This window comes from Diabrotica virgifera, chromosome 8 (genome assembly GCF_917563875.1).
Source record: "Diabrotica virgifera virgifera chromosome 8, PGI_DIABVI_V3a".
Classification (NCBI taxonomy): domain Eukaryota; kingdom Metazoa; phylum Arthropoda; class Insecta; order Coleoptera; family Chrysomelidae; genus Diabrotica; species Diabrotica virgifera.
In genome coordinates this window covers 225912300-225940237 of record NC_065450.1, presented here as the reverse complement: position 1 = coordinate 225940237, position 27938 = coordinate 225912300, and the positions used below count along the sequence as shown (strand labels likewise).

Below are 27938 nucleotides of genomic sequence, written 5' to 3'. Positions count from 1 at the left end.
AAGAGGTTGTTTATATATAAAAAGCTTCACCTTTAATTTTGTGTTATATTTTATAATTTTTTAAAGCAAGATCCTTCAATAACTTATTATACAAATTATATGACTCTAAACGATCTAGTTCCATTAACTCCTGATTAATCCTCGACTTCCTGTCCCAGTCAACGTCAGGACTGCTGTGACCGATATGAGGATATCCACCATGGAAGTCGTCATCCTTGTGGACGTGGAAATGCACAGTCGATGGCCGATGATGCTCTTTACCTTTGTAGGCCAAGAAGGCGGTGGTCTTAGCTACTGCCCCGCTGACGTTTATTAGAAGTAATAGGGCGAGCATTCCTATGGATTTCAAGGAAAACATGGTGAGGAATCCTAGTAACGTAACTATTACACCCATGGCGAATACTGCGGCTGGTATCAATGCTCTGATTCTCTTCGCAAGTTGGATACAACGACCTGTAATAAATAAATAATTGTTATAATTGTGATACCACAAAATTTTAACGTTCAACCAAAAACACTCACATAAAATTCACTGTAATTTAATTCTGCACATAGATATTTTTTTTCGATTTCCTTCGGCCGAAATTTTCCTCGGAAAATTCGGGTTTTCCAAACAAAATCTTTAATTTTCAATTAAAATTTTAGAGAAGTAATTATTTATCAATAATTAAATAACTTGGTGACATAAATCTTTTTTGTTATGAGTGTCTTGAAGATATGAAAATTTGTATGTACAAAGAGGACCAGAATAAAAAGGTAATGGTTCAAAGATTAAAATCCTGTTGTTTATAACTCTGTCGCAAATGCCGGTCAAATTTGTCCGGTTATACCTGGAACAACTTAATTCTGTATTTGTTTTTTCTTAGAAGAAGATGCCGTGTCCTTTTCAACAGCGTTAACTTAATTTAATTTAATCTGATATTTTCTGAGGGGTTCCATTTGTTTATAAGCCAAAAAATTGTTTCTTTATAACATTCCTGAGACCGCTCAAATAGTCAAATTTCAATTCTGTAAAGTACGTTGAATAGGTATATGTACTGCTTTTTTATACGAAAATCATAGTTATTCTGGTGTATCATAATTTTTTAATTAACATTTTAATTATTGCTAATACTATTGGTTAGATTGTCGCCGGCCTACTGATTTATAATCTACTATAAAACATCTTTCATGTCACCAATTTATTTAATTATTGATAAATAGAGAGCGGAATATATGCAACACAACCTTACCAAAATATGCGCATATATATGCATTACTTTTACTACAAATATGCAGGTATTTTTTCTAAATTTGTCTAAATATGCAAATGCATATTAAAAATACTCAAAAATAAAACAATATATTAAGTCGTAAGATCTTCAGAAAAGTTGCCTTCAAAAATACGTACAACTTTTCTCAAACAATCGAAGCCCTCATTTTTTTCTAAAACATTTTTTAATTTATTTCTAATTGTAATCCCGGGAATTTCCGGGAATTTTTTGACAATGAGCAGATAAAGTGTTAACAAGATTAACCGAATCACTTAATTGTAAATTCCTTTGTTCTAATGACTTTATTAGATCTGGTAAAAAACTAAAATTAACTTTTATGAACATAAGTTCTTTAGCAATTTGTACGTTACTTAAAGAACAAAGTACGTTACTTAAGCTGAAGAACAAAAGCGGAATTGTCTACAATTTGATGGATTTTTGTATTTTGATGCTTCTCTCTATGTCCGTCTTTACAGAAGTAAAAGCGAATTTGTCGAATAAAAACACTCTTTCCAGAAAAATTTCTTTTGTGGGACATGATGCTTTTGTTTGTCAGTTCCTCATTTAAAAAATGAAATGTGAAAATGAATGTAACTTACGATTTTGGAACAGGCCTTGCAAAATACTTTGTCTCCACTTAGCTTTAACTCGGGAAAACACTTTATCCAAGCACTTTTTTGAATGGTAGACATATTTAAATTTAATATATACCAATCACTTCAAAAACACTAAATACGATATAACGTTTACTTTAAACAAATGTTGGCCGGAAACTGACAAAATAATTATTAGACCCTTAAAAGCAGGTAGGTACCTACGACTTGCTACGCTAATAAAATAATATTTTTCTGGGAACACCCATAATTGTTAAATTCAGGTAGTAATGGGAAAGTCCAGATGAGCGATAGATAGATAAATAACGAGCTCGTTCATATCGAAGTTATAGAATTCCAACTAAGAGAGGAAAATTTTAAACTTTTATATAATTTATTTTTAAAATATGCAAAATAAATCGTGTTTAGCTTAAATATGCAATGTTGTGTTTGTTGTCTGAAAATATGCAATATATGCATCTATATGCACTTTGCATATATTCCGCTCTCTATTGATAAATAATTACTTTCCTAAAATTTTAATTGAAAATTGCAGAATTTTTTGGAAAAACTCGGATTTTCCGAGTAAAATTTTTGTTGAAGGAAATCGAAAAAAAAATAACTTTTTTCTAACTAACTAACTGAATTTTTATTTGAGTGTTTTTGGTTTAAAGGAAACATCTTAGGAGTTACAGAGCACTAATTGACAAAAAGAAGATTTAGCGGTTCTAATTTGTTTATAAATAAAATAAAATACTTTCTGCGGACTTGTCATACCCCATATATCTAATATATGCAATCTTAAGATTCGATTTTAGCAATCAAATAGCTGGTAAATAACTTCTACCAAAATGACATTTTTTCGATAATTTGCCCAGACTATCAACAAATGTTGCGGTGGTTGCATAGCCAATAAATCTAATAAACAGGAGGACAAACCCAAATTCTGAGCAGTGTCAAAATGATAACGTTAATATCCCCAGTTGGAACTAATATCGAAATGAATAAGAATCGCTATAAGTTGCGACTGTCATGGCGGATTCGAAATAAAATGGCGGCATCGAAATGAATTAGAATCAGGCCCCGGATTACGTACACTCGATACGCATCGTATCCGCCATGTTTTCCCATAGCGCCTTACGGGAAAACATGGCGGATACGATGCGTATCGAGTGTACGTAATCCCTATGCAGGTCCCAGTTCTGATTCATGAATGCAGTTTTTATAAGAGAGGCTTTGTTTTCAGTAAAAGTCTAAAGGCTATTGATTATGTTCAAAATAAGAGAGCTAAAAGGAACTACAACGTTAACGAGATTTTATTGTCGCATGTGGTCAATGGACATCTAAATTTGAAAAAACCGCGGAGTGCTACCATTTAAATGGGTGCGTTTTTGAGAAAGGGGTGAATTAGTCCCTAGGTACAGGGCTAATTAGGGTATGGTCTATGCACTTTTGGTACAAACACGTCTACAGGAAAGTTGTTTCAGGTTAAATTTACTATCGAAATATCATATTCTAAAGTCAAGAATAATTTATTTTACAAAAATATATTCAAAAGAAAAGCAAGAAAAAGTCACGAAAGATAGCAATTTTGTTTTTTGCCCCATAACTTTTTTCCAAAGGGATATAGGTATAGGCATTGCTTGAGTAAAAAATAACCTTCATCCTTTCTATTTAAAATGCCGTTAGGTAGAAGTCTCTAGGATTTATAGTTTCCGAAGTAGTATTTTTCAAAGTTCGCCGCTCACAGCATTTTTGGGACATTTCCCCAGTATTTCGCAAACATTGTTCTGTAACTTTTTTATACGAATCTCTAGGTATAGACAATGGTACATTTAGTAAACAGAGAAGTCAATTGCCTTTAAATTGGTCTATTTTATAAGGTTGTACGACTATTATTAAGCAAGTTATGCTTTTTCAAGATTTTATACTTTTAATGATTTTTGAAATTTTTTATGATTATTTTTTAACTTTCTCATTATGACTTTTTGTCTTGTACATTTAGTTCTATACATTGTGGAATAAAAAAGCTTATTTTCTTTACTTTAAAATGGTGTATGGCAAAAATTCTAGGACTCTTTTTAAACAAGATATCCGTAGGATATCCAAGAGTATCCGAAATTTGAGAAAAATTTTAAAATTTTTATTTTTTCAATTAGAAGGACATAATTGCATATTATAACATACTTTTTAATTCCAAATAACTTTTCTTAATAACACTTTTCGATATTGTGAAATATAAAGGTACTTTACTCTTGAGCGAAATTCATATATTTTAACATACCTCGTACACTATTGATAAAATTTTATATCTGATGATTGCAGATTTAGACTATGCAGAGCATTTTATAAAAAATAATTTTTTTTATAAAATTAACAATAAATAGTTCCATATGGTTCCAACTTAATGGGACCTATTGCATGTGTATATGTAACAATTTGAAAAAGCATATCTTGTTTAAAAATAGTCCCAGTATTTTTTACATTACACCATTTTAAAGTAAAGAAAATAAGCTTTCTTTTTTATTGCACAATGTATATACCTAAATATACAATAAAAAAGTTATATTAAGAAATTTAAAATTAATCGTAAAATATATAAAAAATCATTAAAAGTATAAAATTTTGAAAAACCATATCTTGCTTAAAAATAGTCAAACAGCCTTCTACAATAGACCATTTTAAAGGTAATTGACTTTTCTTCCTACTAAATGTAACATTGTATATACCTAAAGCTACGTAGAAAAAAGTTACAGAACAACGTTTGCGAATTAACAAGGAATATGGCCCAAAATTGCCGTGAGCGGCAAATTTTGAAAAATAATATTGTGGAAGCTATAAATCACAGAGACTTCTACTAAACGTCATATTATATAGGAAGGATGGAAGTTTGTTTCCTGTGAAGAAATGCCTATACCTATATCCCCGTGGAAGAAAGTTATGGGACAAAAAACAAAATTGCTATCTTTCGTGTTTTTTTCTGACATTTCATTTGAATATATTTTTGTAAAAAAAAATATTTTTGACTTTAAGGTGTGATATTTCAATAGTAAATTTAACCTGAAACAATTTTTCTGCAGACGTGTTTGTACCAAAAGTGCATAGAACTCACCCTAATTCGCCCTGTGCTAGGGACTAATTCACCCCTTTCCCAAAAACGCACCCCTTTAAATGGTAACACTCCGCGTTTTTTAATATTTAGATGTCCATCGACTATATGAAACAATAAAACCCCGTTAACGTTGTAGTTCCTTTCTAAAATACATAATCAATAGCCTAAAAGTTGCGTAATTAAATTTCCTACAATATAGAATTAGTTAAAAATTTAAAAAATAGTCACCCTTGTTGCAAAATAGCAATAATTGCGAAAAAAACATACAAAAACAAGTATTCGCATTTTAGGTTTTTCAGTCATTTATGCTACACTTAGGACCTTCATATTTCACCTAGAAAAACTTTATGATACAGTAAAACAATACTGTAAATTTCATTACGATCAGTTCAATAGATTTTCAAAATAAATTTTGCAATCCAGCTTTCGCAAAAAAAATTCATTTTTTCAAAATTTTACAAGACTGAAAATAAAGCAGAGAGCAAGTTGAATTTTTTTTTGCTTATAGAAGTTTACTATACCTTTCATTTGCAATTTTCAAAACTAAAATCGATTAAGAGGATCGGTACGTATTTTCGGCTGCAATGCTATTCAAATAGGGATTCATTTTTTTCGTATCCTGAGAAAACTAATAAGTATTTTTGAAAAATTTAAACGCAGAATGAAAGATTACATTATTAGCGAGGGCCGAAAGTCCCTGAGAACTTCTATAATGTTTATTTTAATAAGTTACAGGGGTGAAAACTAAGAGAAAATTTAGTGTGACTTTTAATTTCAAATATATCATTCAAAATAAACTTTATATTTATTCTAAGCGACTTTCGGCCCTCGGTAATAATTTAGTCTTTCATTCTGCGTTTAAATTTTTTAAAAATATTTATTAATTTTTTCAGGATTCGAAAAAAATGAACACAATGCCGTGGTAATATTTTCCAAATCTATCTTTGTCTTACAACACACTCAGCCGAATATAATATTGTCAGCATAATCGTCGCCTTAATACTATAACTTGATAACTCGAAATTAGTAGTTTTGAGATAAACGAGTTTAAAGATTTTAAAGATATTTGTGCTGCTCCCATGATGTTGGTAAATACGGAATTCACTCTGCGGCTCTAAAATACTGTTCCTTAACTTTTTGGCAACTGATCTATTTAGGAATATGGTGTAAATTTGTTTTCCAATATGGAAAAAACATGAAAAATTAAAGTTATCAACTTTTAGCACTACCATAATGTTAACATTTGGTAATGCCGCATGTTGTGCTAAGTCGCATATAAGTGAACTTTTAGCCCCTGCCATGGGGGTTGCCAGATCTGCTAACAATTCTCGAATTCTTGCATTAAAATGAACCGAATTAACAGATAGCAATTATGTGGTAAGTTCAATGGTTTCAGAGAAACACGTGCTAAAACTAGATACCTCGAGTTATCTAGTTATAGCATTCAGTGTATGTCGTATTCACGATTATTTCTATTAAAAAATAGCTTGATAACTTATCTTGTCAAGTTTTAGCACTGAATATTAGCGGCATTTGAGTTTTATCAACTTTCGTCAATCGTAAATAATTACTTAACCCGTTTAAAGCTAGTTATCAAGTTTTTACACAATATAGAGGCAAATAAAATACATCTTGTGAACTAGTTATCTCAAAAACGTCAATTTTGGAGTTATCAAGTTATAGTACTAAGGCGACGAATATTGTCAGTCAGACACTGACAATCAGTGACAATTTTAAATATTTGACATTGCATCGGGAATATGTTGAGTTATTGATTAAATATTATTGATATATTGTGTATTTGATAAATAATTGATTTAAGACGTGAACTTAATAAAAAGTTATTTATTGTGTATTATTTGTGGAAGATCCAAGCAGAGAATACATCAGGATAATATATTCTGCGATCCAAGTATTTTGTTGTTAAAATTGTTCAAAATTGTAAGCGTTCCATAAAAATATATTATTAAAAAATCACTTTAACACTTTTCCTCTTTTCTCGATTGAGTATTAGTCTTTGTTGTACAAATAAATTATTACAATCACTGAATATATGGTTAGTGAAAAAATTATCACATTTATTAACTGAATTAATAATTTGCAATTATAAAAATAACAGTTATCCAAGAACATTCAAAACCCATCTCTTTAAATTAATGATGACATTTTCAAGTAGAATGACATTCTAGTAATGTTTACATATCCATAGCAGTGTGAATTTTACTACACGTAATTTGCCGTGTAAAGACAGAAAAAGTAGGGATACACGAAAAATACTTGCGAATTATGTACCCATAGCCTTAACCACCACGGCGTCAGGAATTTTTTTAAATAAACATTAATTATTGGTGCTACGCGCAGGACAGCGGATAGTTTGCTCTGATTGGACATTCCAATGACCTTTGATAATGATTGATACATTTTAATTTTTATTACATTTCGATATAAATAAATAAATTTGTTTATTGCAAAATAAAAACACATACTCTATCCTTTGAAATAACACTTTTTTTAGCAAAAACTTTCTTTGTTCATATATTTTAACTTAGAGAATAAAAGTTTATTATTTTTAAACATATGCAATTGTTTAAACAATATTTCACAAACAATAATAAAATTAGTTTGATTTTTGTGGAATTAAAATATTAATAAAATACAACAAAATATATAGTAAGAAAATAATATATTAGATAAATATTGGAAGAAATTTTGGTGGAAATCAACTTGTGTGAATCGAACACCGCTGTCCTGCGCGTAGCACCAAAAATTAATGTTTATTTAAAAAATTTCCTGACGCCGTGGTAATTAATCGATTTTAATTTTGCAAATTGATAATGAAAGGTACAGTACACTTCTATTAGCAAAAAAAATTCAACTTGCTATCTGCTTTATTTTCAGTCCTGCAACATTAAAAAAAAATGAATTTTTTTTGTGAAAGCTGGATTTCAAAATTTATTTTGCAAAATCTATTAAACCGATCTTAATGAAATTTACAGTGTTGTTTTACTATATCATAAAGTTTTTCTGGGTAAAATATAAAGGTCCCAAGTGTAGCATAAATGGTTGAAAAACGCAAAATGCGAATAGTTGTTTTTGTATAGTTTTTTTTCGCAATTATTGCTATTTTGCAACAAGGGTGACGACTTTTTAAATTTGTAACCAATTCTATATTGTAGGAAATTTAATTATGCAACTTTTATGTCAGTGAAACTTTTCTCAGAAATGAATAGTTTTAAAGTTATAATCAAAAAGCCAATAAAAAAATCGAATTTTTCCTTCATATTTTGACATTTTGATTATTTAAACAATGTTCCGGACCATTTTGAGTGGGAGGATAACTCAAATATTATTATTTTAGTTATTTTCAAGCAATTTCTGCAAAAAAATTTGAGTTACCTCTCAACGTCCATCTCAAACAGATGCGCCCTGGACTAACACACATGCATGTCTAGTTGATTACGAGAAAGAGTTTGATCGAGTATATCACGCCAAAATGATGCAAATATTAAAAGAAGCAGGAATGAACAACCAAGATCTGAAAATAATAATTAGAAAGCTTTACTGTAATCAGACCGCAAATCTCAGAGTTTTGAGGTCGTCTGTCCATCGCTTTTGGGTCTTCCTCGGTTTCGCTTGTCTGCCCATGGTCTCCACCAGCAATTTTTTTGTCCATCTCTCGTCTTTAATTCTTGCAACAGGTCCCGCCTATCTCGATTTTGGCCTTGTATACGTTCGTTCGATAATATCTTCCTCTTCGGTTTGTCTACGAACTTCCTCGTTTCTTACTCTATTTCTTAAGCTTATTCCAAGCATTGATCTGTCCATCTTTCGTTGTGTCCTCAATTCTTCATATGATGTTTTTGTGAGAGTTAAGGTTTTCTGCTTTGTATATGAAGACTGGTAGAACGCAATGGTTAAAAAAAGGGGACGCACTATGGAGCCATAAATTATTATTTCTTTTGCAGGATTGCTTGATAAAAATGCTTAAAATTTACTGATAATATTGTCCGACAAATTTTTAAAGGTTGTCAGTTGTCAGTTGTCGGACACAAACCGAAAATGTTCCGAAATAGGAAAGTTGTCCGATTCGACATAAATAACTGAACAAAAAAAATCTCATGAGGGAGATAATAATTTTTTCCACCTACCTCTATCGAAAGTATACATTTCCTGACCTGATTGTAGGGAGCAAAGTCGTACTTTTCTTCCCTAGGTAGTAAAAGTAAAAGTGACGTCATGGTATGTCAGTGATGAAATAACTTATTGACGCCCTATATAATATTCTATTATCTATTACGTAAGTATCTATACATTATTTTGCAACATTGTATGACATTGTCAGTTAAATTAAGACTGATTTCAATCTGAAACAGGATGTATCCCGAGATACCTCCCCAGCTTCACTTCTGCAGCAGAAATGAAGCAGCTGAGAAAAATAGCTGGAAAGACGAAGATGGACAGGGGAAGGAACGAAAACTTCAGAAACGTGCTAAGTCAGGAACCAATAGAGAAAAAAATTCAAAAAAGAAAACTGAATTGGTTTGGACATATAATTAGAATGAACGAGAACAAACTAGTAAAGGAGTAGACAGATGTTAAAAGACAGGTGAAAAGAAGAAGGGGCAGACCTAGAAAGGGGTGGATGGAACAAATCGAGGAAGTCGGGACAAAGAGAGGGGAAATAGTACAACAGATGAAGGAAATGGCAGGCAACCGGAAGGTGGGGAAGAAATGGGTAAAAGATGGATAGGTGATACCAAAGTCCGACGCTCTTATAGGGCATAAGAACAACGAGAATAAGAAGAAGTATTATATTTATATTTTGCAGAATGGCAAAAAATAGTAAATTGCTATTTTGATTTAACAATGTTTACATTAATAATTTGACTTATATTTGACAGTTATATTGTACCTCCTTGTTAGTTTCAGTTATCTAATAAATATTGTTAGTTAGGTACATAAATAAATGATTTAAAAATGAAAAAAATGACTTGTTATTTGAGGAAGGTGGAAAAATCATATGTATAACATGGGAGTAAAGTGCCTTTTCCTACCTTGAATGATTTCTGCCCTCCGCTACGCCTCGGGCAGTAAACTTCATTCTAGGGAGGAAAGTAGCACTTTTCTCCGTTGTTATACAAATAGCTATTTTTAAACGGTTGGCCCAAGGACCATGTCTAAACTCATTTAATAAAAATCTAAATTAATCTTGCAAAACATAAAATTCTACTACTTATCGTGTCAGTGGCGCACCCAGGGGGGGTTTGGGAGTTACAACCCCTCCCAGAGCGTATAGAAATATAAAGAACAGTAGGAAAATGTAAATTTTTTTTTCACAAACAATACAAAAAAATTTCGCTGCCCAAGCCAATCCCCCCAGAGGAAAATTCTACTACGCCAGGGAAATAAGGCAAAAATATACCATGTTCGGGACACTTGAGCAGCCAGGTTGCAAATGCGTTTTTTGGGTACTATATAAAATATCTAATACATTATAAATACAAAAATGCCCGTCACAGTTCGGACGAGAATTTTAGTTATTAACAAGTAAGGGTCAATAATGGCAGTTTTTTCGTTTAAATCGCCACAGGTGAAAATAGAGTAATTAAATATCTTATTTATAGTATCCTTCTTTTAGTAGATGAGCAAATGTTTAAAATGGCAGTTTTTGAATTTTAGTCCGATCATTTGTTGCTTCGGAAATTTCAAAATAAAACTAAAATTTCAAAAATAAAAATTTGCTATAACTTTTGCAAAAATGACCTTAAGACTTTTACATTGCATGAAAAGTTGAGTGAAACAGTTCATATAATGCACAAAAATTTTTAAGACGATTCGTCGATTTAATTAGTTTAAATTTTATTTAATTTGTTTATCCCAAAGAGCTTTTTTGCAATGTTATTGTTCAGAAAATAATAATGATAAAGAAATTCTGTGGAAACCACGTAAAAGAAGAATAGTTATGTTTTCAAAGTATTTAAAAAAACATTAAAAGTCATTTTTATCATTCCCAAAACATTTAACTAAAGTAGTCATTTTTGGCTTATAAACAATTTGAATAACTTTGTTGGTATTGACTCTAGACTAAAACTACTTTGGGATTTGAAAAGCTGGTATTTTTGCACGAATTAAAAAAAAATCTTTTCGTTTAAGTTAATTGCGATCAAAGTTGGCCACTTTTTTTTTATTTAATTCACAGCTACTTTTTTTTTTGTTTATAACAATTAAGCAACCTAGCTAGCGCTATTTTAAAGTTCAAGGTATATAGTTTATGTGTAGAAGTTTCAGTAAACTTCAACCTTTAACAAAGTGGTTAATAAAGGTTTAAAATTACGTCCCACCGAAATCGATTCGTGGTCGGTGAAGGGGAATTATTAAAATCCATGCACACAAAAAATGAAATTGATTCTTCAAACATATGCTGCAATTAATATCTCCGGAGCTTGTTGATGGATTTTGATCATCATTTTTTTAATTCGTATGTATTGGTAGTCTTGTAGAGTACGTTATGTACACATATCCCCAACTAATATTACAAAATGTTAGGGGAAACTCCCTTATCATTCAGGGAAATGAAAAATAGATTACGACCGATTCTAAGACCTTCCGAATATACATATATAATTTCATAAAAATTGGTCAAACGGTCTCGGAGGAGTATGGAACTAACACTGTTACAGGAGAATTTTATAGATGTAAATATATATACGGCTATTAAAAAATATGGGTTGGTGATAGAAGAGTGAAAATTAAGGGATGTATGTATGTTTTAATTCTACACCATATAAAATGAAGGTGGACAATTTTGTCCAAAAAAATAAAAAACAATTTTGTCAGGGGGGCAACCCCCCTTATAATTTATGGGTATGAAAAATAGATTAAAACCTATTATCAGTCCTACAGGATATAAGTGTAAAATTTCATAAAAATCGGTCAAGCCGTTTCGGAGAAGTATGGTAACTAACACTGTTACAGGAGAATTATAATATGTATAATATAGAAGTAACTGAATTAAATAATAAAAGTGGCTAACTTTGACCACAAAAAAACTAGGAGAAAAGGTTTTTTTTTTGAAAATTCGTATAAAAATACCAGCTTTTGAAATCCCAAAGTAGATTTACTCTACAGTCAATATTAACAAAGCTATTCAAATTGTTTTTAAGCCAAAACTGACTCTACTTTAATAAAATATTTTCGGAATGATAAAAATGACTTTATATGGATTTTATTAAACCCTGTGAAAATATAAGTGTTATTCTTTCATGTCGTTTCCACAAAATTGCTGTATCATTATTATTTTCTGAACATTAACATTGCAAAAAAGCTATTTGGAACAAACAAATTGAATAAAATTTAAACCAATTGACGAATCGTCTTGAAATTTTTTGTGCATGATATGTACTGGTTGTCTCAACTTTTCATGCAACATAAAAGTCTTAAGTTCATTTTCGTAAAAGTTATAGCAAATTTTTTATTTTCGAAATGTTAGTTTTATTTTGCAATTAGCGAAGCAACACATGATCGGACTAAAATTCAAAAACTGCCATCTTAAACCTTTGCTCGTTTACCAAAAGAAAAATACTATAAATAAGATATTTAGTAACTTTATTTTTACCTGTAGCGATTCAAACGAAAAAACTGCCATTTTTGACGCTTATTTGTTAATAACTAAAATTCTCGTCCGAACTGTGACGGGCATTTTTGTATTTATAATGTATTAGGTATATAGTACCCAAAAAGTCCATTTGCAACCTGGCTGCTCAAGTGTCCCGACAAAAATCTTATTTCTCTGGACTATAAGTGGGCCACTGTATCGTATTATAGAGAAAATGGTTGTTATTGTTCATCCGCTATAACTTTTCCCATGCGTCACGATTCATTTTCAAACAAATTAAGTCAAAACGTAAAGTTAAACGTACGCCGATATGTGTAGTATATAGGAGTATATCTACTCTATCTCATATTATGTAAAGCAGCGGTTCTCAATCTGTGGTACATGTACCACTGGTGGTACATATCATTATTTGCGGTCCTGCCAAAGACAAACCATTTTCATTTCCAATAATGACACGAGCCGTCTCACCGTGCCTCGGAGAGCACGTTAAGCCGTCGGTCCCCCTGGGCTAGTGTACATCGACACTAGTTGCTTGAAACATGGTTAAAGATGTAATTGGCGCCGGAACTGTCCGAAAGGCAAAAATGCCATACGATATTATATATTATGAAAGTCAGAAACTAAAAAAAAATCCAAAATTAAAGCTACCTCTATAAGATCCTCAAGAAATTTTTGTCATTATTTCATTAAGAAGATATTATTTTTAACTATCAACAATGAGCGCTAAGCGTGTATTGAGGCGGCCGTCAATGTGAGTGCGAGTGAGATTCACCATTGGACGGCCGGAATGGTGCATTTCTTTAGCACTCACCATTGACGGTCGCCTAATACGCGCTTATCGCTCATTGTTAACAATTAAAGATAAAGCTTAGTAATAAAATATGTAGTGACAAAAATTTCTGCTGGATCTTGTAGAGGGGGCTATAAACTTTGATTTGGTCACTTTCTGACTTTCATAATAATGGATTTTAACCGAGTTATTAAGCCTTGAAAATGTCTATTTTCGCATTTTTCAAATTTTAAATCGCGTATAACTCGACAACAATCAATTTTAGAGAAAAATCACAAAATACCTTTTTTTGCTCAGACTAACCCAAATGATCTAAAAAAAAATTGTTTGAAGTGAAAAAATTATTTTTGTGAATTTGTCTAAAAAAATTATTTAAACAATGTATCGATCAAGGTACTGCCTGGCACCCAGTAGATTTGTTATAAGGACCTCTTTTTGAGTAAGTTTGTGCAAAAAATTAGAATCGGAGTAATTTACCCAACGGGGGCGACGATACAGCCTAGACTAATTTGAACATATTCAGTAACATTTAATTCCTAGAATCGGCTGTTTGTGTGAATCAGAATCAACTTTTACTAAATGGCATTGGGAAGAGTATACTTTTCCTAGTTGGAGTCTACTTTTACTAGTAAATGTTGAATATAAATCTTCATTTTATATTTATAATCAACTTTTACTGAAACCAGCCGTTTGAGTCGACTCCAACTAGTTGGAGTCAACTCCAACTGGATAATCAACTTGAACTGTAACATATACACATCGACGTTCGTTTTAGTTTATGTTTTGACTTAATTTGTTTGAAAATGAATCGTAACGCATTGGAAAAGGTATAGCGGTCGAACTATAATAATAATTGATGTTATTATTGTTGCATGCAGTATAAATAGAGTGGAACACATTATTTAATAAAGAAAATTCAGTTTAATTGAAAGAACATGAACTTTTCACTTTACAGAAACTTAAATGTATGTAATTTTGTTAAATTTGTTTTGTCGTTAAATAAATAAATTGTATTGCATGTTAAATAATAGTTATAGGCCTGGATTCCGCGTACCAAAAAAAGTTGATTAATAGCAAGCTGAAAATTTATTAATAGCTTAACGGTGTCTAGTTGGACAAATTTTGATGTATGAGAACATTGGAACAGGGGAAGTTTTAATTGTGGAACTTGATTTTAATTATGGAACGTGTCATGCTGACAAGTTCATTATTGTGAAAACTAGCAGGTTATTTTTAAGTTTATTCAATAACAAACTTTATATAATATACGAAAAAAGGTTTGTCCGACAGATATGTTGGGCATTTTAATAAGTCCGACACGTAGAACATGTCAAATGACAGGATTTATATTGGTGGTAAATAGCAGTCTTATTTTTGCATGAAAGTTTAATGAATGGGTAACAAATCAATTGGAAGTTCTGTCCGACAAAATACATGGGACGTTTTCGTAGTCTGACGTTCGAAACGTGTAATCTGTTCCACAATTAAAACTTCCACTGTTCCAGTGTTCCCGTACACTTATCATGGATGAAATAATAAAAAGTACGAACAAAAAAGGGTACCAAATGGGAGAAAAGCAACTTAAAATAATCTGCTATGCAAACGAGGCAATACTAATATCTCAAAATGAAGATGATTTACAACGTATGCTGCACCAATTTAATATAACCGCTACAAAATTTAACATGTTAATTTCCCCAAAAAAGACTAAATGCATGGTTATAACAGCAAATCTAATAAGGTGTAAATTAGAGCTGGAGTGTCAGATAATAGAACAAGTGATGAGTTTAAACACCTAGGGAGCACACTATCTAGCTACGGAAAGCTTGAAACAAAAGTGGAAGATCAGGTGAATAAAGCAAACAGAGGCGCAGGTTGCCTGAATGAAACAATATGGAGAAATAAAAATATCGAAAAAGAAGTGAAAATCAGAATTTACAAAACAGTCATTAGACTAATAATGACATACACGGAAGAAACACGACCTGATAGAGAAAGGACAAAAAGATTGCTAGAAACAGCAGAGATGAAAACCCTTCTAAAAATCGATGGTAAGATACTATGGGATAGAGCTAGAAGTGCAGATATACGACGGAGATGCAATGTTTAAAACATTAATAAGTTGGTGAAAAATAGAAAGTAGAATGGAATGACAACATAAGCCGAATGACAACAAATAGAGTAGTAAGAACGCAGAGAGTCGGTTCCCCAATAGGAAGACGATCATTACGAACTTACTGCAGGTACATTGAAAAACAGACAGTCGTGTTAACACAAAAAGAAGAAGAAGAAGAAGAATATGAGATCGTATCATGTCCAGAGATATGTCAACAATAGATCTGGCTAGCTATCTGGCTAAGCGCCGGTAGAGAGAGATAGATATACCACCGACTCGAACTGCTCCGCGTTACGCTATTTTTCGGACCTGGCCTAATCTATTGTGTTATTAGGGAGTTTTTGTGCACACAAATACGTAAACGTAACGCATCTTTTTGACATATACGCTTGCGCATTAATGGCTGAACTCCCGTAGCTCGATACGTATTATCTAAAGTAACGCTCTAATACGTACGTGAGAACGCATCCCTATCGAGACGAAAGTCACCGAATGCACACGAGGATCTTGCCCGATTACCTACCAAAAATGAACATTTCATCAGCGTACTACCCGTTTATAAACATTTTAAGGTTATATTGGTTATTTAGTCTATTTGAGTTAAATTATTCTGTGTTTGAAATTGGAAATTGGAACTTCATAATATATTTAAAATTTTATTGTTTTTAAGTTGTCTATTAATAAAGCAAAACAAACAAATCTTGTATTAATTTATGAAGTACAGTGATCACCACAATTAATAACTAGATAAACAAATGACCTAATTTCAGTAAAATTTTCAAATAAATATGACCAAACTGTTTACATTATACTGGAATTCTGATGTAATTTATAACTAAAAAGTAGGTATAAACAAACATAAAAAAATTTTAACCTAAGGAAAAATAATATTTTTATATTTAAATAGAAGCAATAAAAACCATACAATTTCATCATTCATTTATCTTTTTTACATTTGTATATTAATTGTATATTTAGTATAGTATATTTGATCCAAAAGATGGCATAACCCAGACATCCAAAGTGAAAGTTATCCTTCAACACCAAATTGTTCTATATGGTCCACACAATGTCCAGAAAAAAGTCACACCATTTTGAGCGTCGGGTTTGGGGGGAGAGGGGGAGAAATCGGTAAATTCGTAGTTTTTTAAGTTTTTCGCCAATATTTCTAAAACCATGCGGTTTAGCATAAACAACCTTCTATACAAAGTTGTTCTACATTAAATTTGAAATAAAAAAGGCCCTATGCATAATCTTTCTAAAATGAATGGTTCCAAAGTTACGGAGGTAGTATAGTATAACTGGTCCAAAAAAGGCCTAACCCAAACATCCAAAGTAAAAGTTTTCGTATAACACCAAAATGTTCTATATGGTCCACATATTGTTCAGTAAAAAGTTACACCATTTTGAGCGTCCGGTTTGAGAGGGAGATGGGAGAGAAGCCGGTAAATTAGTAGTTTTTTTTACGTTTTTCGTCAATATTTCTAAAAATATGCTTTAGCGTAAACAATTTTATATACAAAAATGTTCTACATGAAATTTAAAACAAAAAATGTTCTATACATAATTGTTATAAAGTCAACGGTTCCAGAGTTACGGAGGGTGAAAAGTCGAGGTTTTCGATACTTTTTATATTTTTTGGGCAATATTTATGATATAACTATAACAACAACCCAGACATCCAAAGTGAAAGTTATCCTCCAACACCAAATTGTTCCATATGGTCCACATAATGTTCAGAAAAAAGTCACACCATTTTGAGCGTCGGGTTTGGGGGGAGAAGGGGGAGAAATCGGTATATATAAAAAGTATCGAAAACCTCCACTTTTCACCCTCCGTAACTCTGGAACCGTTGATTTTATAAAAATTATGCATAGAATCTTTTTTGTTTTAAATTTTATGTAGAACATTTTTCTATAGAACATTCCTTACGCTAAAGCAAAGTTTTAGAAATATTGACGAAAAACTTAAAAAAAACTACTAATTTACCGACTTCTCCTCCATCTCCCCCCCAAACCGGACGCTCAAAATGGTGTAACTTTTTACTGAACAATATGTGGACCATATAGAACAATTTGGTGTTGAAGGAAAACTTTTACTTTGGATGTCTGGGTTAGGCCTTTTTTGGACCAATTATACTATACTACCTCCGTAACTTTGGAACCATTCATTTTAGAAGGGTTATGCATAGGGCCTTTTTTATTTCAACTTTAATGTAGAACAATTTTGTGTAGAGGGTTGTTCATGCTAAACCGCTTAGTTTTAGAAATATTGACGAAAAACGTATTAAACTACGAATTTGCAGATTTCTCCCCCCTCTCCCCCCCAAACCCGACGCTCAAAATGGTGTGACTTTTTTCTGAACATTATGTGGACCATATAGAACAATTTGGTGTTGGAGGATAACTTTCACTTTGGATGTCTGGGTTTGGGTCTAACTAAACCATACTAATTTTGTGAACATTGTTTTATTTTTTTAATGTCAACGGAATTCAAAAAAGGCTTTACGATTTGCTTTACGTTGCGTTAAGGCAGTTACAAAAACTACCTATTTTAACGTTCATCCTCTACGACACGTTAGTTGCTTTACGTATACGGAGATGCGTTACGTTACGTAGCAACAAAAACTCCCTATTATATCTATGATCATGTGTCTCTGGACACAAGCACAACGCCGTAAATGGAGAAGTTATGTTGACAGAACGGACCCAGTAAGGTTCGCAAAATGGGCAAAAAAATCATAAACCTAATACAAAAAGTCCACTGGGAAGACCCCCAAAGAGGCAGTATGACAGCTGGACATCAACATCACAAGAGCTGGGATGATACAATAAACAGGACCATGTACTACAAAAACAAAATACCGTCATTAAAAACAAAATACCGCCTGTTGAAATGCTACATATTTTTTGTTTTTTTTTTGTTTTAATGGCATGGATGGACTTTATGTCAATCAGCCAGTCACAACATGACTACTATATCAAGAAGATTAAATATTTAAAGACCGTAAGTCCATAAAATATCAATAACGAAGAAAAATTAGTTCAATAGCTGTTGAGAGGTAATTTATGTACTGAAATAAAGAGATGGTACTAAGCTAAGGTAAGCTAATTATAACCTCCTTTCAACATCATAGGTGTGTTCAAAAACGATCTGCAAAAATTTAATAACAATAACAATAAGATAAGAATAATAAAATAGAAATAATAATAAACAAGACGGTGAGGTCCTCAAAGTTCCATAGCAAGTTTTTCTCTTTGTTTTTATCTTCCGCGGCTCCCTACTCAATTCGAAAGCCGCCTTGCTATGGACTGTATAAGTTGCTCACCATATTTTCTCTATATACATACATACACATGTACACACATATATACTTTAAATACTTGACACTACAAAACTATTTTGGTACTTGACAGAAACATCACCAACGCATTATACATACTCTCTTGTCCATTGGCTAAGATACTAAGGATATTAAACGGAGCTGGTAACTTAAGTCTATGTAGCTGCTGAATAAATCGATCTGTTTCATTCTTATATTTTTGGCATTCAAAAAAAATATGATCTAAATCATCTTTTTTATCACAATTTGGACATCGATCATTTTCGAGAACACGAATTTTATGCAGGTGTTTTATGCTACATATTCACAGTTCTGCTCTACGGAATGGAAGCGTGGACACTAACTGCTGCATCTATAAATCTGCTCGAAGCTTTCGAAATGTGGTGTTATAGGCGCATCTTACGTATATCCTGTGTTGACCGAATTACTAATGCTTAGAATGGGAAAAGAGTGTGAAATTCTCATAACCATCAAAACAAAAAAATTAGAATATATATTACATGTAATGAGAAATCAAGAACGTTATTCTCCAACTGATTCTCCAAGAGAAGGTAAATGATAAAAGAGGACCGGGAACAAGACGCATTTCCTGGCTTCAAAATTTACGAAAGTGGTATAACACGACTACCACTGAACTGTTCCGCGCTGCGGTAAACAAAGTCAAGATAGCCATGATGATCGCCAACATCCGGAACGGATAGGCACTTTAAGAAAAAGAAGAAGATGTCCTACAAGCAGCAGAAAAATAAATGTTACTTACCAGTGACAGTATTTTCATCTCCGTTGTTCCAAAGATCTCGCAACTTGCGAACTACTTTATACAATAATATTTCATTTTTCGGTGGAAATTCTGATTTTGGAAGTAAAATGATCTCTCCATTAGTTAAGTATGCTTTCAAAGGAGTCTGGGTTGTATCTTCTATACTATTTATTTGCTCTGTTGAAAAATTGCTTGCAGCTGACGTAAAATGAGGTAGTATGATAGAGACTATCCCAAGGATTAAAGATAATTCCATCTCGGTATCTTGATTGTCATATTATTTCTCGTACGACTCATAATCTAAAACAAACAAGGAAATCAATAAAATATATAATCGTTTTATAGCCAAATAGTCCTATCGCCACGGGGGGTACAACGGCCTCCTTAATTCAGATGGACTTACACAAGTTTTTTATTTTGACCCGTAGAACACGAATTTTTTGAGTAACAGTTGATCCGGATGTCGATAAGTTTGTTATAAACAAAAAACTGGAGGAATTACATAATAGCGATTTTTCGCAAAACAAAACATTTTTTTGTATTTCAGCAAAAAATGGTCTTACAAGTTTTTTCGTAGGATGCATAGTTTTCGAGATAAACGCAGTTGAACTTAAAAAAAATCGAAAAAGTGCAATTTTTGAACCCGAATAATTTTTGACTAAAAAATAAAATAGCAATTCTGCTTACTGCATTTGAAAGTTCAAGTCAAATTCTATCGGTTTTGATTATTTGCATTGCTAAAAATTAAGTTTTTATTTGTAAAAACAAAGCCATAAACACATAGTGTTTCCCGTGCCCAATGCATGCGTTTTAATGTATAGTCCGTCCGCTATAACTTTTCCCATGCGGTACGATTCATTTTCAATCAAATTAAGTCAAAACATAAATTGAAACGAACGTTGACAAAAAAAAATAATTACTAAATAGTTAATAATTACTAAATAATTAGTCATTTTGCCAATTTTGGCAAAATTGGCCAAAAAAAATTACCTACTATAGTCCGTTCCACCTTGACTTTACAGTATAGGGAACATAGGCAATGCAGTCCTTATGAGAGTTTTTAGCGAGGTGATGCCGATTTTATCAATAAGAATTTTTAATCAAACATTAGATAGATTAAATTAAAACTGTTTTAGAAAGACAATCTAAAATTTTAGGATTCATAGGCGTTTAAGTTTATTTGCCGACTATAATAACAATTTTCATTTCATAACAAATGAAACAGTCAATTTATCATTAGATTAAGTACTCCCATTAAAGGGGAGGCCGTACACTCGTATATGTTGTTAATAAATTATTGCTTTCAAAATATACTCAAATTGTATTTTTGGACATCTTATTTATTTTATATAATAATTAAATTCACTATCAAATGTCACTGATATTTTATTAATACTTAATTTAAAATTTAGTTTGACATCCCCGAAGTGTCAAACTCAAATGTAAATAACCTATGCTTTGCTTAACAAATTCAGATTAAAAAATGATTACTAGCAACGATTTCAGCTGACGTTTAGTGTGTCGGCAGAAAATAAAAGGATTGTGTAGTCACATTTTAGACTTTAAGGTCGATTATCTCGAAGACGGTTAGAGATATCGAAATACCGTTTTCAGATTTGGATTTAGAAGACAAAACTACATAAGAATCCATCAATAAATCTGCTCTAAGTACTGCAGGAGCGGCAACGAACTAACACACAGACTTTGCGAATTTACAAACGAAAAGTTTTCGTTGATAAATTGTCGCCTGTCTGGCCATATGGTAGAACCACATAGTGAGAAATTAGTGTTTGTGGTCTAGTTCATTAGAGTCACAGCGGGCAACCTGTGCGGTCACACCCTCGCTAGAATAACAAACCCTTACCAGATATAAACAAAGCACGCCTTTTTTTACCATTATTGACCGTCGTTCTACTTAATATTATTTTAATTGTTTCCGTGGAAAATAAGGTTATCACACACGCAACTCAACTCAATTAATCGGCATCTTTGAAATTAAATGAACTAAAATGAAATTAATTTGATGAAATGCCGGAGGAACACACATCTTAAGACCTTAAGAAAACCTCATGTTTACCTTTTGGTATGCAATAACTAATGAACCTTTTCATTTAAGCTGTCTTAATTTATTGATAATTTGGCTTAATAGTCACAAAAATTTCTAACTATGCATTTAAAGAATTTACTATAAACAGTAAAAATGGTGTATTTATACAAAATGTGATGTATTACTATAATGATGGCATTGCGTGTTCACATTTTGATAATAGGTTTCCTAATTTGTTGATTCTACTAAAAGGACCCGACATTTTGGTGTTAGCAGTAAAACCAAAAATTAAATAGCTAAATTGCCTAGGTATTCGTGTGCTACATAATTGATAATGATCATAGTGGTTTCTTAACCATATTATTTATTATAAACATCAATTATATTGTTCATGTAACGATTAAACAGATTTTATTTAAAATTATTTACAGTTTTAATAAAATATTAAATATTATGCATAATAATACTGTACAATAATTACATTAATTAAATTTATGGGCACTGGATTTAAATTCAAATAACTAATGGTAAGGGAGCCCAAGAAGGGATTTTTGCAGTTACTCGAGCGCGTCAGATTATCACATGGGGAGAAACCCTGTACCCTCTAAATGTACATCTACCATATATTGGCTCTTAATACAGGAGAGCTCGTTAAGGGGGTCCGAAAAAAATCTATCCTTAGAAAAACTCAAAATCATCAGATTAAGAAGGTAAGTTAAGTACATGCAAAACAGTGTATATTTCGAAAAACTGACGATTTAAGCGGGGCGTAAGGAAATGGGTGAGTCACAAAGTTTCAAAAAAAGCGAATATTTCGCGAAATAAACGTAAGATCGAAAAACTAAAAAATACGTTTTCAATATTTTTTAAAAATCTATCAAATGTTACCATACACGACTTCCCACGGAGAGGGGTGGGGGTAAATTTAAAATTTTAAGTACGAACCCCGCGATATTTCGCGAAATGAACATCAGATCGAAAAACTGGAAAATACAAGTATTCAATATTTTTGAAAAATCTATCGAATGACACCAAACACGATCCCCCACGGAAGTGGGGTGGGGCGTCACTTTAAAATGTTTAGTATTAGCCCCCATTTTTTATTGCAGATTTGGATTCCTTACGTAAAAATAAGTAACTTTTATTCGAGACATTTTCTCGAATTAGGGATAGATGGCGCTATAATCGGAAAAAACGATTGTTGGAAATGGAAAATTAAATTAAAAAATGGAAGGTCTCCCGCTTTATGGAAAACTTAACTTAAATTTTTTTGGTGTTAGGTCCTACTCTTCACAACCCAATAGGTCCCCATAACGCTCGAGTTACTGTAAATTTAGCACACTTTCCTCCCCTACTATAATGAATAATAGCAGATCTTTTACAGAGTGTTATTTTATGTATTTTTATTAAAAAAATGAAGCCTTCTTTAAATATGGAGCATTTTTACAGGAGATATTTACAAGCAGAGGAATAAAGAAGTCACGAAAATTAATGTAATAAGGCGAAGACCTTAAGATAACGAAAGAATTTCGAGAATGTATGGGACAGAAGGTACAATATGGAATGGATAACATATAACATGAATGGAAAACAATACACTTCCTAAAAAATACTCTTATGGATGACAATAGACAGACATGGGCAGAATACAGAAAGACAAAAAAACATCGATGGAAGGGTAAAAAAACAATGAGGTTCAAAAGGCTTAGAGGAAGGACAATTGAACAACCGACTTGGCAAAATGAGAATAGGACATAGAAAACTAACACCTGTCAACTAAAGAACTCAAAAGTGAGTGTCATACTCGTGATATGTCAAAATTTGTAATTAAAAACTATCCTATAAAGAAAAATCACAAGATATTTTGTGTGATGCTCTTGACGAAAATTGTAAAAAATTTTTGTATAACTGTCCCTCCAAATAACGTTTCTAGTTAAATAAAAAAATATCAATAAAGCTTGAAAATTTTTCAGCAATTTCCTTTTTTTAGATAGTACGCACTCCAGCCCGATAATGCATTATGCTGGCACTTTTCTTCTTTAATTCCTTATTTAGCAAAGTACGCTCGACCCATAAAATTCTATAACTTTTATTTAGATTCTTTCACCATTAAGTTTTCACTTTTAATGAAGTCCGTCCTTCACCTTGACACTGATCCTTGACACCTTTTGAATATAACCCTGGAGAAAGTAGGAAGAATAGCACAAATTAAAACAGAACTACTAATATTAAATGGGCCAAAAATGCAACTAGCATACGCAGATGACACTGACATTATGGGAAACACCCTCACCAATGTAAAGAAAACTTTTAATAAATGTCAATGAAGAGAAACCCAAATCTATGTGCATTAGCCGATAAAAGAAACGAGATAGAATAGGGCAAAATGTAACAATAGACCCATATAACTTTAAAAGAGTGAATAGTTGCCCATATTACAAAGAGATAAAAGGGATAATTCAGGCAGCAACCAAAAGCATGTATAGCCTTCATAACAATATTATATCCAAGAGCTTAACACAAAGATCAAAAATCAGGATAATATAAAATAGGGACTATGTGTTACGAGATCGGTGTTCATGTATGGGCGTAAGATTTGGACGCTGACAAAAGCAATGGAAAGAAAACTTGGATGTTTTAAGAGAAATATCTTTCGTCCCTATCACGACCCGAATACTAACCAGCACCGATTGAAACAAATGCTTAAGTCAAACAGGTGTATAGAGCTAGCGATGTAGACCAAGACATTAAATTTCAACGTCTAAGATTACCAAGTTAAGTTGGAAGGAAGCCCTGACAGGGAGAAGACTTTTAGGACGCCCACGAATTCGATGGAGACATAACATATGGTCAAATTGACGAAAAATGGGGCTATCCACTGACTCAACTATCATGAACGACCGTTTGAGATGAAAGCGAGTTGTGCAGTCAACCAAGACTGAGTCCGGGTTGTAATAGTACGAGAAGAAGAAGAAGAAGGACATCATAATATACAAAATGAGAATAGGACATAGAAAATTAACACTTGTTAAGTAAAGAGATCAGGAGTGAATGTCATACTTGTGATGTCAAAAATTGTAAAGCATATTATTAAAAACTATCCTATAAAGAAAAATCCAAGATATTTTGTGTGATGCTCTTGAAGAAAATCGTTAAAAACTCTTGTATAGCTATCCATCCTAATAACGTTTCTAGTTAAATAAAAAATATTAACTGTTCAGCAATTTACCTTTTTTAGATAGTACGCACTCCAGCCCGATAAGGCATTATTCTAGCACTTTTCTTCTTCAATTCCTTATGTAGCAAAGTACGCTCGATGCATAAAATTCTATAACTTTTATTTAGATTCGTTCACCATTAAGTTTTCACTTTAAATGAAGTCAGTTCTTCATCTTGACACTGATCCTTAACACATTTTGAATATAACCCTGGAGAAAGTAGGAAGAATAGCACAAATTAGAACAGAACTACTAACAGTAAATGGGCCAAAAATGCAACTAGCATACTCAGATGACATTGACATTGTGGATAACACTCTGACCAATGTAAAAAGAAAACTTTTAATAAATGTCAATGAAGAGAAATCCAAATATATGTGCATTAACCGATAAAAGAAACGAGATAGAATAGGGCAAAATGTAACAATAGACCCATATAACTTTGAAAGAGTGGATAGTTTCCTATATTACAAAGAGATAAAAGGGATAATTCAGGCAGCAACCATAAGCATGTATAGCCTTCATAACAATATTATATCCAAGAGCTTAATACAAAGATCAAAAATCAGGACAATATAAAAAAGGATGCCCATACATGGATGTGAGATGTGAACGCTGACAAAAGCAATGGAAAGAAATGTTAGATGTTTTAAGAGAAAGATCTTTGGTCCCTGTCACGACCAGAATACTAACCAGAACCGAATGATAACAAATACTGAGTTCATGCAGATGTAGACCAAGATGTAGACTAAGATTACCAAGTTAATCTGGGAGAAAACTACTACAGGAAGAAGACTCTTAGGACCCCCACGAATTCGATGGAGACATAACATTTGGTCAGACGGGGCTATCCACTGACTCAATTATTATGAACGCCCGTTTGAGATGAAAGCGAGCTGTGCAGTCAACTATGACCGAATCCGGGTTGTAATACTACGAAAAGAAGAAGAAGAAGAAGGAGATCATAATATATAAAATAAGAATAGGGCATAGAAAATTAAAACCTGTTAAGTAAAGAGCTTAGGAGTGAGTGTCATACTCGTGATATGTCAAAAATTGTAAAGCGTATTATTAAAAACTATCCTATAAAGAAAAATCCAACATATTTTATGTGATGCTCTTGATGAAAATTTAAAAAAACTCGTGTATAACTATCCCTTCTAATAACGTTAATAGTTAAATAAAAAATATTAATAAAGCTTGAATACTTTTCAGCAATTTACCTTTTTTAGATAGTACGCACTCCAGCCCGATAAGGCATTATTCTAGCACTTTTCTTCTTCAATTCCTTATGTAGCAAAGTACGCTCGATGCATAAAATTCTATAACTTTTATTTAGATTCGTTCACCATTAAGTTTTCACTTTAAATGAAGTCCGTTCTTCACCTTGACACTGATCACTGCACACCAAGAACAGAATCGAGTGGCTCGTGAACTGGATTCCCCGGAATTGCAAAGTTAATTTCACTTGTAGTGGGCACATCTCTCTTTCATTTACATTTTTTCATCGTCTGAATGAATGTCTTTAATTTGAAGGTACAAATTCGGAATATTGATACAGTAACTGTGGGTCAACGTGTTTTACCTTTGGTATTGACCGATTTTCTCGGTGGGATTTTCGGTAGGGTGTATCCGGCTTTCACTTTGGAATTTGTTTACGTTGTTATAACTGTATTTACATTTATGGCTTTTTACGAACATGCGTCCGAAATGCTTTCTTTTCTTAGGCAAATAGCTTATATTTAAACTAAAACGTTCTCACTTATTGGACATGTGTGAAATATGTATCTACATCTACTACTTTACACTAAAAGATTTTATAGGTACCTAAAAGAGATCTAATTCTACATACTGAAATCAAGAAAACAAATCTTATCAATGAGTAATAGAGAAAGTATGTTACATTCGAACTACCACAGATAGTTGGGAAGTTAATGTAAGTATAATAATAAAACTCCAACTAACTATGGGAGCCGATTGTTAAGGCTTTGCCTAGCTCAGTCAGTCAGGTTTAAGTTCGTCAATCGAAAAACTGAACAATGAATTTTGGAAGGGACATATCTTCTTTTTCATGTGCCGTGCTCTATTATCGAGCGGTATCTATCAAATTGGCTATAGTAATTTTGTTGACGACAGCTCGGAAAAGGGATGCAGAGGATCTGTTAAACCATTCTCTCAGGTTTTTAAGCCATGACGTAGCCTTCCGTCTACATTGCCTTGTATTATTAAATAGAGAATTTATTATATCTCTCTGAGTGTTGCATAACCTGGTCAAAATATTCAAGATTTCGATTTTTAACTATTCTGACGACTTTCGTGACTTTTCTCATCCCATGCAAAACAACTTCGTTACGAACTCTATCCACCCAACTTACTCGTAGTGTTCTCCGATATACCCAAATCTCAAGGGCTTCCAGTTTCTTAAAAAGTGTATCCGTTAAAGTCCAACCTTCGACACCGTACAAAAGGGTAGGGTACACATAACATCTCACGAGTCCAATTTTCAGATTCAAAGTAATGTTGTTTCCACATAAGAGTTTCTTTATTTTAAAGAATGCAGCTCTGGTCTTCTCTATACGTATTCTAATTTCTTTGGTCATGTCCCAGTTCTCATTTAGATTACAACCAAGGTAGGTGACACTATTAGTTCTCTCCAGTTGTTCACCATAAGCTGTTACTACTTCCGGCTGTATTGGCGTCTTACTGACAACCATCACCTTGGTCTTTCCCTAACAACACAAAACATTCCAGGAATGTAATATAAAAGTTCTATTAATGTTTGAATGTCCTGGACATTCAAGGAACATTCGGTGAACATCTGATTAAATTATTGGTGGAATGTTATCACAAGACATTCTATGAACATACTACCAATGTCCTATATTTTAAGAGAGGCCATTTACTATTCAATTTGCGTTCATTTTCAAATTTGGCGCGCGTGTATCTATGTAGGGTCGCGTGGTCATCACATTTCCATTTCATGATAACCTAAAAATTTCTGCATAGATAAAGAATAGGAAAATGCACAGATGCAAATGAAAATGCATATGTAGATAAAGAATATTGGGAAAATGGAAATTAGTGGCTTTTT

General features: G+C 32.4%; 1 protein-coding gene across 2 annotated transcripts; it reads right to left on the bottom strand.

The window, feature by feature from the left end:
* Positions 1-25: 25 nt before the first annotated feature.
* Positions 26-26291, bottom strand: LOC114337190 (uncharacterized). 2 transcript variants are annotated; one of them, XM_028287600.2, is made up of 3 exons: positions 26071-26291; positions 19583-19882; positions 26-453 (listed from the first exon to the last, which is right to left on the bottom strand). In XM_028287600.2, the coding sequence occupies exons 2-3, from the start codon at positions 19836-19838 to the stop codon at positions 44-46; spliced, it is 666 nt and encodes a 221-aa protein (XP_028143401.1). In that variant the 5' UTR covers positions 19839-19882; positions 26071-26291; the 3' UTR covers positions 26-43. The 2 variants fall into 2 exon arrangements, with proteins under 2 accessions (XP_028143401.1, XP_050513629.1); XM_050657672.1 differs by lacking the exon at positions 26071-26291 and adding an exon at positions 24859-25027.
* Positions 26292-27938: the final 1647 nt, after the last annotated feature.

Excerpts from the sequence above, each read along its gene's own strand:
- LOC114337190 (XM_028287600.2), bottom strand. The coding sequence starts at position 19,838 with ATGGAATTATCTTTAATCCTTGGGATAGTCTCTATCATACTACCTCAT. Across the intron at positions 454-19,582 it reads AGATGAAAATACTGTCACTG|GTCGTTGTATCCAACTTGCG; the intron begins GTAAGTAACATT and ends TATTTATTACAG.